The sequence below is a fragment of the Thamnophis elegans genome, chromosome 14 (assembly GCF_009769535.1).
Source record: "Thamnophis elegans isolate rThaEle1 chromosome 14, rThaEle1.pri, whole genome shotgun sequence".
Lineage (NCBI taxonomy): Eukaryota > Metazoa > Chordata > Lepidosauria > Squamata > Colubridae > Thamnophis > Thamnophis elegans.
Window position 1 is genome coordinate 10,939,116 of NC_045554.1, and position 13,702 is coordinate 10,952,817.

The following is a 13,702-nucleotide window of genomic DNA, read 5'->3' on the forward strand; positions in this document are numbered from 1 at the left end:
AGGCAATAAGAAGCTTACAATTTTCCTTTAAAAAAAAAAAAAAAACCTAGCTGAATTCATGCAGCTCATTAAGCCACGGGTTTGTTTAACGGTAATATGTTGATAGGGCACAATTGGCTTTATTGATCGGCACATCGGCCAAAAGCAAACAAATCATGCCAAAAGGACTCAGTTGCTGCCCCTTTCCATGTCGAGTCTTTATAAAAGGTAGAGGTTCCCCTTCCCGACTCTAGCGGGCGGTGCTCATCTCCGTTTCAAAGCCAAAGAGCCAGCGCTGTCCGAAGACGTCTCCATGGTCATGTGGCCACCATGACTAAATAGCGAAGGCGCATGGAACGCTGTTCCCTTCTCACCAAAGGTGGTTCCTATTTTTCTACTTGCATTTTTTACGTGCTTTCGAACTGCTAGGTTGGCAGAAGCTGGGACAAGTAACAGGAGCTCACTCAGTTACGCAGTGCTAGGGATTCGAACCGCCGAACTGCCGACCTTTCAGTTCTACAAGCTCAGTGTCTTTGCCACTGAGCCACCGCGTCCCTCTCTTTACTTTAATATCAAAGAGCTCACTCATTATGCTATCAACTTCAAGACAGATGGACTTCAACTCCCAGAATTCCCCAGCCAGCCACTCTGGATTTGAAGTTCACACATCATCAACCTGACCAAGCTGAGAAATATGCGCTGAGCTAAGAGAGATTGGACTGGCCTACGATTACACAGGAAGCGTTCCCTGGCCTTCATTCTATTCATACCCATGTATTATGCTTATTTTATTTATGCAAGCCATGCTGAGGCCGAGGATTGGGGGGTAGCATCTACATGCCGTAAAATATATAAATAATCCACCCACCTATCCATCATTTCCTTCTAAGAATGGATTATATTCAAGTGGAAAAAACAGCACCAGAGTCATCAAAGGTGTTAGTGAGGCAATCAGCTCTTTTCAATTTAAAAACAGCTACTGGGTTGAAATAGTATTTTACAAATTAAAAGTAGAAAGAAGAAGAATATAGAGAGAGTATAAATCACATTAACATCCAAGCCAGAGTGATGACCCCAACTGATGAACATAAGTGCACCCAAAATTAGTCCTGAAAGGCAAAGAGGCAGCTGAATTTATTCGCACTTGTACAGGTTGACTTACGACCACAATTGAGGCCAAAATTTCAGTTGCTAAGTGAGACATTTGTTCCCTGGCTTGTTTTAAAGAGAGGATTTAATCTCGTGGGGAGATGAGAAAGCCTTGCTCAGATTAATAGAGCTGTCCCAGAACTATAATGTCCTTCTTTTTCACCTTACAAGAGGACTGAAGGTGGAACATTCTAGAATAAGGTGGCTAAGTCAAGTGTACACTGGCAGGCCGTGACTTATGACAACCATCAGCCCAAATTTTCTGCTGCTAAGCAAGGCGGTTGTTAAGTGAGTTTTGCCCCCATTTTATGACCTTGGTTGCCACAGTTGTTCAGTGAGTCATTTTGGTTTAGTAACATGGTTCTTCAGTGAATGTAGCTCTCCCGTTGAGTTTACTTGTCAGGAGGTTGCAAAAGGGGATTTCATGATCCCAGGACAGATTGACAGAGTTGGAAAGGACCTTGTAGGTCATCTAGTCCAGTGTTTTTCAACCTTTTTTGTGCAAAGGCACACTTTTTTCATGAAAAAAATCACGAGGCACACCACCATTAGAAAATGTTAAAAAAATTTAACTCTGTGCCTATATTGACTATAGGCGGGTGTTTTTCCCACGGCACACCTTACACTATGTCACGGCACACTAGTGTGCCGCGGCACAGTGGTTGAAAAACACTGATCTAGTCCAATCCCCCGCCCAAGAAGGAGACTCTAAATCAGTGTTTCTCAACCTTGACGACTTTTAAGTCCTGTGGACTTCAACTCCCAGAATCTGGGAGTTGAAGTCCACATAACTTAAAGTCGCCAAGGTTGAGAAACACTGCTATAAACCATTTCTGACAGATGGTGGTCAAGTCTCTTCTTGAAAGCCTCCAGAGATGAAGCTCCCACAACTTCCGAAGGCAACTTCTGTTCCATTGGGTTGATTGCTCTCACTGTCAGGAAATTCCTCCTTATTTCCAGGTTGAATCTCTCCTTGTTCAGTTCCCATCCATTATTCCTTGTCTGGCCTTGGAAAATAGCTTGGCCCCCTCCTCTCTGTGACAGCCCCTCAAATATTGGAAGACTACTAACATGTCTCCCCTGGTCCTTCTCTTCACTAGACTATTGACATTGCAGTTATCATAAATATGATCCAGTTGCCAACTCTCTGAATTTTGATCAGATGACCATGGGGATGGTACAATGGTCATAAGTGTAGAAAAATGGTCATAAGTCACTTTTTTCAGTACTTCAAATGGTCACTAAATGGACTGCTGTGTAAGTCGAGCCCAACCTGTAGCCCTTTTGTATTACAAGGGATAAATACGTGTAATCCAGCCGCCTCACCAATATTTATAGAATTAATTTATTTCTTTGGGACTGCCAATGAAACCTTAGCTCAAGAGAGTGTGAAGCACATCTTTAACTTGGAACGGCCACATAAATAACTAACAGGAGCAATTTCATTTCTATTCTGGGCAACAGGATAATACAATAACTTCAGCATGTTATGAGGTCCGTGGGCCTTCCAACGCATGCAGAGAAATGTTTAATCTGTTACAGCTTCCTGACGCACTTTTGACATTGAACAATTCAAACAAAATTCCCATTAGGGGTTTTTGCATTTCATCGTCCTCCGATACAAATCGTGATTTCGAATTGCTGTTCTTCTGCAGAAAAGGAAAGCATTTCTTAGGCTTTCGCTTGGGATCTTCTGTGCCAAAATTACGAGCTTATGAAAGAGGAGAGGAAAAGAAGGAATTTGGGGGGGGGGGGGGAAACGAAATTAAAAAAGAAAGGAATAGTGCATTGATCAGTAAGGCATAAGGGAACAGTAAAAGTTCCCCACGGACATATGTGCTAGTCGTTCCGACTCTAGGGGGCGGTGCTCATCTCCGTTTCAAAGCCAAAGAGCCAGCTCTGACCAAAGATGTCTCTGTGGTCATTTGGTCGGCATGACTCAACCCCGAAGGCACATGGAATGCTGTTCCCTTCCCTCCAAAGGTGGTTCCTATTTTTTCTACTTGCATTTTTTTGCATGCTTTTGAACTGCTAGGTTGGCAGAAGCTGGGACAAGTAACAGGAGCTCACTCCATTATGCAGCGCTAGGGATTCTAACTGTCAACTGCCGATCTTTCTGATCAACAAGCTCAGCATCTTAGCCATTAAGCCACTGCGTCCCTATACATTGCATACATCATCCTAATAGCCTTGTTTAACCCTGTTTGTTGACTGAATACAATACGTTGGGTTCACACAATAGGCGGTCACAAACCAAGCTAATTAAAACGAGACTCGGTGCTTTACATGTGAATCCCAGCCACTGTGCTTGGGACCCAGTTATCAGTTATCTCATAAAATCTCTATTTTTTACTTTGATCTTTTCAGCAGCTCCTGGCAACAGCTGGTTGCTGCACTAGAGGTGCCCCCTGCCTCTTTCCATGTCATCGAGTCTTTATAAAAGGTAAAGGTCCCCTTGCACATGCGTGCTAGTCGTTCCCGACTCTAGGGGGGTGGTGCTCATCTCCGTTTCAAAGCCGAAGAGCCAGCGCTGTCCCAAGACATGTAGTCATGTGGCCGGCATGACTAAACACCAAAGGCGCACGGAACACTGCTAGCTTCACACCAAAGGTGGTTCCTATTTTTCTTCTTTCATTTTTACATGCTTTCGAACTGCTAGGTTGGCAGAAGCAAACAAGTAAAGGGAGCTCACTCCGTTATGCAGCGCTAGGGATTTGAACCGCCGAACTGCCGACTTTTCTGATCAATAAGCTCAGCGTCTTAGCCACTGAGCCACCATGTCCATTTATAATATGCTAATCACAAGTTACTGAATGAAACCACCATTGGTTGATTTCACACAACACATTAACCCGGAACCAAAGAGGGGGAGGGGAAAATAAACCGGTAAACCAACTTAAATCAGTATGGAGGCCTATAGATCTCCAACTCTGATTTAAGTAGTTTATCTGAGCTATAGGACAATACTCCAATCCACTTGGCAAGGAACATTCACATGATATTATCACAAGTATTAAATCTGGCGTTCAAACCACTAATTGCCCAGTTAAACTCGGTCCAACTGTCGTTGTGGCCCACCAGCGGCCAGAAGAGCTGGCAGCAGATTCGGACAGTGAGGAGGTTGGAGAGGAACCTGGGCCAGTCCTGGAGTCTGGGGAAGGCTCTGATGAGGGCTCTGTGTCGGAGATAGAGAGGGAGCCAGGGCCGTATGGCAGTTAAAAGCTGCCTTCAGAGTCAGACATCAGTGAGGCAGACAAACAGCTGGAGCTTGTTCCCAGTGTGCGCATGCACACAGTTGCCAGACAAAGGGAACAGCTAAAGAACAGGGGTTGACTTGGGATTAAGACCACAGGCGGACGATGAATGGCCCCTCCCAAAGGAAATAAAAGAGGAGCAAAAAAGGGAGTGGAGTTTGCAGGAGACAATTAGTTCGCTTCATTGGTTGGTGACTCTCCGAGACTCCTTGCCAAGTTTTGCAGATATCAGCTTGGCCGCTCTCCAAGCCAGATAAGGTCCATGACTGTAAATCCTTCCCTGAAAGACTTTGCTGGATGTGAATGAGCAGAATTCACAGTCAATTAATAAAAGGGACTTTTGTCGGGACAAGGAGTTTGCTTCATTTATCAGCAATATACGAAAGATAGGGGTAGGTAGGTAGGTAGGTAGGTAGGTAGGTAGGTAGGTAGGTAGATGATAGATAGATAGATAGATAGATAGATAGATAGATAGATAGATAGATAGATAGATAGATAGATAGATAGATAGATAGATAGAACAGGTAGGTAGGTAGGTAGGTAGGTAGGTAGGTAGGTAGGTAGGTAGGTAGGTAGGTAGGTAGGTAGATAGGTAGGCAGGCAGGCAGGCAGGCTTCGGAGTGAAGCATAAGAGCCAACACCCTGTCTCAATGTCGCCAATCCCCACCTCAAATCTTCCAAACTGGGAAACGAAGGTAACTATAACTCTGCAAAAGAATGCAACATGCCTAAAGCCTACATTCACGTCCACTGCAGCAAGAACTCAAACTGAAGTGAAAATTGCCTTAAGGCTGGTTTTGAATTTAAAGATCAGTTCACCATTGTTACAACTGGTTGAGCCTGGATGATTAGCTCTGCTATACACTGCGGGTTACTGAATGGCAAGCAGCCAGGGTTGCAAGCCGTATGAAGTCAAAGCCAAATAAAGCATGCAGGAGGGGATCCCAAGTGTTGTACCCTGTTTTCCCCCAAAATAAGACTCCGCAATTGATAGGGCTTTGGGTTAGGACAGGTAGAGGAAAAAGGATGCCGCACTAGGAGGACACTCTATGGTGGGGGAACCGGACTTCCGGTCAGCAGAGGAAGAAGGACACCATGCTAGGAGGAGACTCTATGGTGGGGGAACCAGAGATCCGGTCGGTTCCAGAATTGAATGGGGGGCTTCCGGTTAGGACCTTTGTGGCTCTTTGAGTGTTTAAGGTTGCCGGGCCCTGGTCCAGGCAGTCCCCAGGGATCAACATTGACTTGAATGCCCACACAGTCTTTTTATTATTTGATTCCTGGCTTGATATGAAATGCTAATGAGTTCTGGCCATCATTCATGGTTAAACTGCACTTAGCTGAAGCTCAGATGCAGTTGCCACTGGATAAGAAATTATTTGCCACTCAACCAGTCGGTCAAAATTCTGAATCGGGTTATATAACCACCATTGGTGGGGAAATGTGACATCACAGTGCTGTGTCATCACGCCAACAACACAACACACCCAACTTCATTGTGACTTCTACCCAACGCCTATCATTAGCAGCCACCTGATGTGGCTTGATGTGAAATGCAAACCTAATGAGTTCTGGCCATCATTCACGGTTAATCTGAAGTTACTTTGTTTCCCCAAAAATAAGACCTCCACAGATAATAAGCCCAATTGAGCTTTTGAGCGCACGTGCTACTAGCATAAGCCCTCCCCCGAAAATAAGCCCTCCACTGAAAGTATTGCAAGACAGCAGCAGCCATGAGGTGACCACGCTCGCCGCCTCCTTCACCTCAAAAGTAATAAGACCACCCAGAAAATAAGGCCAAGCACTTATTTTGGGGGTCAAAAGAAAAGAAAAGACCCTGTCTGTTTTTCGGGGAAACACGGAAGATTCCAGGACATCCAGCTTCACAAGGAGATGCAAAATGAACACTGGCCTTCCTCCTGTATCTTGAATTTTGACTCGACGCTTTGGGGGTTCGAGCCATCAAAAAAATCATGACCCTTGCTTTGCTATATCATTAGGAAATCAACAGCAGCGAATCCCATCCAGAGGTGGAATCGAAACCCAGCAGAATCCCGTTTCCAGCCTTCTGAAATTCTCAGTCCTTAAGATTGGTGGTTTTTTCCATCCTTGGCAGCTTTGAAGATGGGTGGACTTCAACTCCCAGGATTCCCCAGCCACTTGGCAATGGATGATGATCCGGTGTCGGCTGGGGAATTCTGGGAGCTGAAGTCCATCCCCCTCCAAGTTATCAAGGTCGGGAAACACTGAAAACAAGACCATGAAACAGTTTGCCGGGTGGAAGAAAGACAAGGAATAAATCATACATGCATAGGAAAACACAACGGTAGTCCTCGACATATGACGATACTTAAAAAAAGGTGATTTGCAATTGGTCCTCGCACTAATGACCAACGCAGCATGGTCATGGGATCAAAGCAACCAGCATTTTGCAGCATCCCAGGGTCGCGGGAATGTCCTTTGACACCTTCTCAATTGGCTTCGACAAGCAGAGTCAATGGCGGGTGGGAAGAGAGCCAGATTCAATTAATGACTGTGTGACGGAACAGTTTTGCCTTCAGAGGTTTGTGGGAGCGTCGTCCCTGGAAGCTTTCAAGAAGAGCGTGGACTGCCATCTCTCAGAAATGGCGTAAGGGTCTCTTGCTTGGGCAGGGGGTTGGACTAGATGACCTACAAGGTCCCTTCCAACTCTTGTTATTCTCTTCTGGTACCCGTGGGCCAGGGGTTGGTTCTGGTCTGCATCCTGTTGGGAACTGGCGGGCGAAGCTTCATTTGCACGTGGGCAGGATTTAAGTGTCGTGCACAAAACCACCCCCTCTCCCCCACATACACACCGCGACCACCTCTGAAGTTAGCGGAGACAGATAGGTTGGGTACCGCTAACTTGTATAACACTCTGAAACCTGCAGCCCAAGAGACTCCATGCCTTTCGGTTTGTCTCTGCTCCCATTTTTTACAGGCTTGCAAGATAGCGAGAGTAACCCCATTCCCTGCCACTCGTCCCTTCGACCCAAACCACTCACCGCATGCCCTTAAAAAGCATGAAAGGTGAAGGATGCATTTCTCTTCCTTCCCCACCACCACCCCCAACCAGCTACCCAGACACCCATCCCCTGGCACTTCTCCGCTACCTGCATTCGGTGAGATTACAGCAGTAACTGCCACTCCTCCGGCTATTCCGCCGATCGGATCGGAATTCATTCCTGGATTTCCGGAGGCTGAAGTATTCGGTCAGCTTCCCAAAAGACGACATGGCACCAGCACAGTCCAATCTTCGGCGTGTGGACATATGCCTCGATCACCCTGGGCGCCCCGTGGTGGGCTACAGCCAGCGTGTTTGCTTTAGAGTCCCGAGATGTGTCACCCAAGGCTGGCTGTCGAATAGAATTGGGAAGAGAGAGACAGAAAGAGAGAGAGAGAGACACAGAGAGAGAGAGAGACAGAGAGAAAGACCCAGAGAGAGACAGGAGAGAGAAAGACACAGAGAGAGAGACAGAGCCAGAGACAGAGAGAGAGACAGAGAGAGAAAACAGAGAGAGAGAGAGAGACAGAGAGAGACAGAGAGAGGGAGGGAGGGCGGGATGGAGAGAGAGAGAGACAGAGAGAGGGGGAGAGAGAGAGAAAGAGAAAGAGAGAGAGGGAGGGAGAGGGAGAGAGAAGGGAGAAAAAAAATGCAAGGAGTTTAGCCAGGACAAGCTACAGTCTCAGATGGATTTCTGCGGGACTCGAAAGCAACACCCAGGCAATGAGATATTATTAATTAAGGACATCCTCATGGCATGCACACACGCACACACAGTGGGTAAAAAAAAGAAGAAGAAAAGCTTTTGGCACTGACAAAATGCATTTCACAGTTCTGGCTCTAAAGGAAAGATTTGGCACAAAGAGGTGCATTTACATAAGAAAGTGGAGTGGGGGCTGGGTTTAATTAAAATGGAGGCCGGTGGCTTTTTAGCATGGACTGTAGGAAGGAGGAACTACAGTGCAACTACAGTGCAACAGTCAAAGGTGGGTTTTTTTAAAAAAAAAATATATTACAAATAAACTGGGTTGGAAGCTGGGAAAGACAGTTTTCCCACTCTGGCAAAATCCACTGGGCCAGAGAACGCGGAGAAGACTCTGCGAGAAGACACATGAAAGGAAGAAAACACACACATGCACACAACTCATCCTAAATACATCCAAACTTTCAGGCGTGTCACTAACCTTTCACCGGTACAGAGGTACATTGGGACAAAAAGGAGGAGGAAGTATTTGTACAAGGGGAGGAGGGCGTATTTAATGCACAGTGTAAACATTATGACAGAGAAGAACATGGCAAATGAACCAACTCTTCTTTGCCAACTGTTGTGGGTGCCGTGTTAAAAAAATGGGATGCAAACTGCTCTTGCCACATCTGTGAACAGAGAAGGGTGGGAATCTGTCAATCCCATTCCCCCCCCCCCACTCCCAAATCTATTTTATTTTCCGTAGCAACCCTCTGCGGTTCCATCCATCCGACCACGAGCAAGACAGCCGGCTCAGAAACAGTGCGTCCAACCTCAACTGCCCCCCCCAGCTTCCCCAAAACAAGCACAGCTGCTTCCGAAACGGGGTTGCAAAGGGGAGATTTCCCCCGTGTTTTTTCTACGAGACTTCAGCAGTATTTGGAGAAAGGTTCAAAGCAATGGTGGCCCACCCTCTTTCTTTCTTTCTTTCCTTCCTTCTCTCCTTTGGGGACAGGATTCCTCAGGGGTGCCCCCTCCCTTCCAATTCAAAGCCTACGTGCATGCCAGGAAGTCCCCCCCACAAACACACACTCTCTTCCCTTGTCCTCCTTTCTCCTCCGGTGCTTACAGATGCCTCAACAGAGGCACAGCAGAACATCTGAAAAACACGCACAGGGAAACAGACAGACACACATTCACAGATGCACAGAAAGAGAGGGAGAAAGGCAGGGAGGAGGGGGGGGGGCTGGTGGAAGCCAGAAAAACAAACCCCGTTTAAACCCCAATGTCTGTGCACAGGGCACCTGCTGACTTCCCCCAGCTGCACAGCTTCACTTGGGTCTGTTGTATTTGGCAATCATTTCCCCGCAGTCTCTAAAGGAAGTCCCCCCCACCCTCTCTCTCTGGCTCTCTTTTCCCTTTCAGCTGCTTGGCAATAGTAGGTTAAAAGAAGAGAGGGAGAGGGAGAGAGGGGGAGAGAGAGGGAAAGGGAGGGAGGGAGGGGGAGAGGGAGGGAGGGAGAAAGGGAGAAGGAGGGAGGGAGAGAGTATAAACGAAACCAACGAAGCCTCAGGTAGACCGGTCTTGCTCCCTGCTGAGATTTTATGAGACCAAAATGCAACCTGGAGAATTTCTTCCCCTCTTCCATCCGATGCCTAAACGATCCCCCTCTCCTCTCCTCCCGCCAAAGTCAGATTAAAAAACACACACACACACAAACCACCTTCTTGCCTCCAGGATGTATTAATAAATAACCCCTCCATCCATTTACTTGCCAGTGGTGGAGAAGACTCAAAAAGCGGCACTTGGCTTGCCCGTGGGTCCTTCTCACATTGTCCCACTCCGCCTGAGCGCTCTCACTCCTGTCCCTTTCTCCCAGGGAGGACGCCGGCCACCCAACAAATTGTGATCTGCCAAACGAGAGGTCGGGAAAGCCGAGTGGAGGGAGGTGGGGAGGGAAGCGGAGGAGGGGGTGGCGGGCAGAGAGGACAGATGGAAGGGGGGGGGGAGACAACACCAGCACTTTTCAGAGTCTCTGTTCCTCCAGCAAGGCTCTTCGAGATGCAGGCTGCATTTTTTTCGGGAATGATGCCCACCCCTTAAGGAAGGTTTTTTTTGCACCGGCGGTTGGTTGCTGATGCAGCTCCTAAGCAACACAACCGGGAAAGTGGGGGGGGATTTCTCACAGACTTGCAAGGTGCGGAGGTTTAGACTGGGGCTTTTAGAAGAGAGAGGAATTGTCACGTCGTCTTTGGGTCTTCTGGATCATCCGATGAGGTGTTGCACAAGTCTCCGCCAGAGATTTTGTTAGTTTGACTGAGTGCACTCTCCTGTCGGCTTGAGCGAACGAACGATAAGGGCTGCCTACAGGTGGCTTCTTGGAATATCTTCTGCAGAATTATGACAGCCAGGTGAAGACAGGGGTGGTCTGTTGTAATTAAGAGTGCCCCCCCCCCATTCAATAATGCTACCAACTGATGACTTGCAGGTGAAAATGGCTACCAGCCATCTCAACCAATAACCCAAAACTGTTTTTTTTTAACTGAGCTTCTGGATGGATGGAACATTGTCCAGCCAATGTTGGCTGATCTTATCAAGGGAAGCCAGATCTGACTTGCATGCTTTTATTGTGGAAGACTATCAAGACATTCCCAGGGAGTCAAAAAAAAAGAAAAATTAAAGCATCCCCAAAAAGAGTGATGGGAAATCATTTCCATGAAGTCATCCCTCCATGACATCACCAGAAACGGAGGTCATCTCAAGGGAAGGCAACTTGGTGTGGATGCTTTGATGTCAATCCAGGTCAGTCAAAGACAGCAGAAGCAACAGCAAGGGAGGGAGGAGGGAAAGTTAGGTAAAGGTTCCCCTCGCACATATGTGCTAGTCGTTCCTGACTCTAGGGAGCAGTGCTCATCTCCATTTCAAAGCCGAAGAGCCAGCACTGTCCGAAGACATCTCCGTGGTCATGTGGCTGCATGACTAAATGCCAAAGGTGCATGGACCGCTGTTCCCTTCCCACCAAAGGTGGCCCCTATTTTTCTACTTGCATTTTTTACATGCTTTCGAACCGCTAGGTTGGCAGAAGCTGGGGCAAGTCACGGGAGCTCACTCCGTTACGCGGTGCTAGGGATTTGAACTGCCAAACTGCCAACCTTTCTGATTGACAAGCTCAGTGTCTTAGTCATTCAGTCACTGCGTCCCTTTTGGAAAGCAGTTAAGGGTCCCCGAAAGGAAAGGCAGAAATCTGAACTGAAATTTACCAACTCTAAAGCAAATGGCCCTCGACCTGTGTCTTGAATGTGTGAACGGTTATCCACCCTTCCACATGATCAAGTCATCCGGTGCAGTCTGCAGTTTAGAAAGGGGAAAAGCCACCATCCAACTATATTTAAAGCCAGACCTTTGAGAAGAGAATGCAGAGGTTTAAAAGCTGACACTCATACCCGTTGTGCATCACTTATTTGACGCCGACATGAAACGAAAGTAACTTCTAGGTAAAAATGCACACCAAGGGGAAACCCGGAATTCAAGCAGGCTCATTCATCTCTTGCTATTCTTGAAGAGGTGTTGAAGTGCTACTGTTCAAATATGATCAGCAAGTTGCCACTCTCTTTTAAAAAATCACTGGAGGGAGAGTTTCCGCAGATTGCAAGAGATTCTGTCGTGATTTGATAGGAAGGGTGGCCTGGGACACTGCAGAAGCCAGGTGTCTGATCCAGGCTTCCTTAGAAAGCAAGAAGCAGAGTTTTGGTCCTGACAAAACCTCTTTTATTTACACAACTGTGAATTCCTTTTCATTCACAGTCAGCAAGGCTTTAGCAAACAGTCTTTCAGAGGAATGTTCATCCACACGCACCTTATCTCGCTTGGAGCGCTGCCCAATAACTGGTTTCCAAACACAGGGCAAGGCAAAACTTGACACAGAGTCTCTTATAATCACCAACAGAGCTTTCCACTCTCGACACCAGGCACATCCAAAGGTTGCTTTTCCAAAAGCAGTTGGACTTCCTTGGTATCCTTGTCAAGCTCATTTAACCATCATTCGGTTACGACAGAGTTGGAGAAGTAACATGCCACTAATCCTCCTCACATTTGCAATTTGTAAAGCCGAAGAAAGCTGAAGTCAGATTGTAAGCAGAGTCACGACTTCGCTTAGCCGCTACTTCTCTTAATGGCGGAGTTGCCAGTCCCAATTGTGGTCATTGAACGAGGACGATGTGGCAACCCTGACCTGCCCGGAGCCATCTTGGAAGTTTCAGTATTGCCACACTTGAGCTGAGGGATAGGGAGGGAGATAGAGATAGATGGGGGTTGGTAGCCAACATAAAATACTTTCTCTTGGGAACCAAGGACAGTCTCACACCTGGCCGGAGGAAGGAGGAGTAATGTCACCAGGCAACTAGGACAGCACCTTGATTGGACCATGTGACTGATGGTTTGTGGCTGGGGGGAAATGTTTACTTTTAATTAGGTGAAGACTGCGGTTCCACCATAATACCGCGGAGACATAAGCGCGAAGGGCTAATTCGCGCCGTCGACAGCGCTAAGGAAAAACGCGACCCTACCGCGATGACATAATCGCGGAGGGCAAATCGCGCATTCCGAAGCACTCAGTACCCTAAACCTAACCCTAAACCTAACCCTAAACCTAATCCTAACCCTTACCTTAATTTAAATCCGCCTTTCTGCCACGGCGCTGTTTTAAAGCGCCCTTCTGTTGCCGCGCTGTTGTCGCGGCGGTGATGACACGCGGTGATGACATCGCGGCTTTAGCGACGCGATTTTATCACCGCTATTTTGACGAGCGCGGTTTTGTCGTGCCATGGAAGACTGCAGGAATCTTCAGAGTCGGTTTTCACCAGATCCGTGGCAATATGATATATCAACAAAAGCTATTCTATGAGGAATCTACCTACCCTAAGAGTTTTGCTTGCTATGGGTCTGTTACTTGAAACCCAGACATGAAGATAAGTGGACTTCTACTCCCGGAAAATTGCAAAACAGAATAAGCCAATTGTCCTAGGAATTATCTCGCACTAATTCTTAGCCAGAGGATCTCAAACTTGGCAACTTGAAGTTGGGTGGACGTCATGGCTGGCTGGGGAATTATGTGAACGACAGTGTATAAACCTTAGGCCAGTGATGGCGGAACCTTTTCAGCATCTCGTGCCCAAAAAGGAGTGAGCGCACCAATGTGCAGCACCGAGTGTGGAAAAAGGAAGCACTTCATGCGGGCAGGCGGCTTGTCTGGGCTGCGAACAGGAAGAGGAGCTGCCCAGGGGCATGCACATACTGGAAAATGCGCACCAGCCAGCAAGTTTCCGGTTACTGCCGCGCAGGGCACATGCATCATTTGACGCATGTTCACGCCAGAAATGGAACACCACACTCTTACGGTTTCTGGCACTGTCACACGCATAAAGGCCAGCTGATTTTCACCTGCGCATACAGGCCAGAAACCCAGAAGAAGAAAGGGTGAGCCGCGCATGCTAGGTGACATGGCTCCGCTTGCCACTTCGGGCCATAGGTTCACCCATCCTGGCCTTAGGCTGAGATGTAAACCCAGTCACAACATTCACGATAGGTCAACCATTCTTCCCTGTAAAAATTGCG

General features: G+C 47.4%; 1 protein-coding gene across 1 annotated transcript in view; it reads right to left on the reverse strand.

Moving 5' to 3' along the window:
* LOC116517380 (ankyrin repeat and fibronectin type-III domain-containing protein 1-like) overlaps positions 1-7,755 on the reverse strand; it is a 285,435-nt gene extending 277,680 nt beyond the window's left edge. Inside the window, exon 1 of the mRNA XM_032230288.1 lies at positions 7,514-7,755. Within this exon, the coding sequence (XP_032086179.1) occupies positions 7,514-7,671 (158 nt within the window). The 5' untranslated portion in view covers positions 7,672-7,755. The remainder of the gene's footprint in view (positions 1-7,513) is intronic.
* Between the last annotated feature and the right edge of the window lie 5,947 nt (positions 7,756-13,702).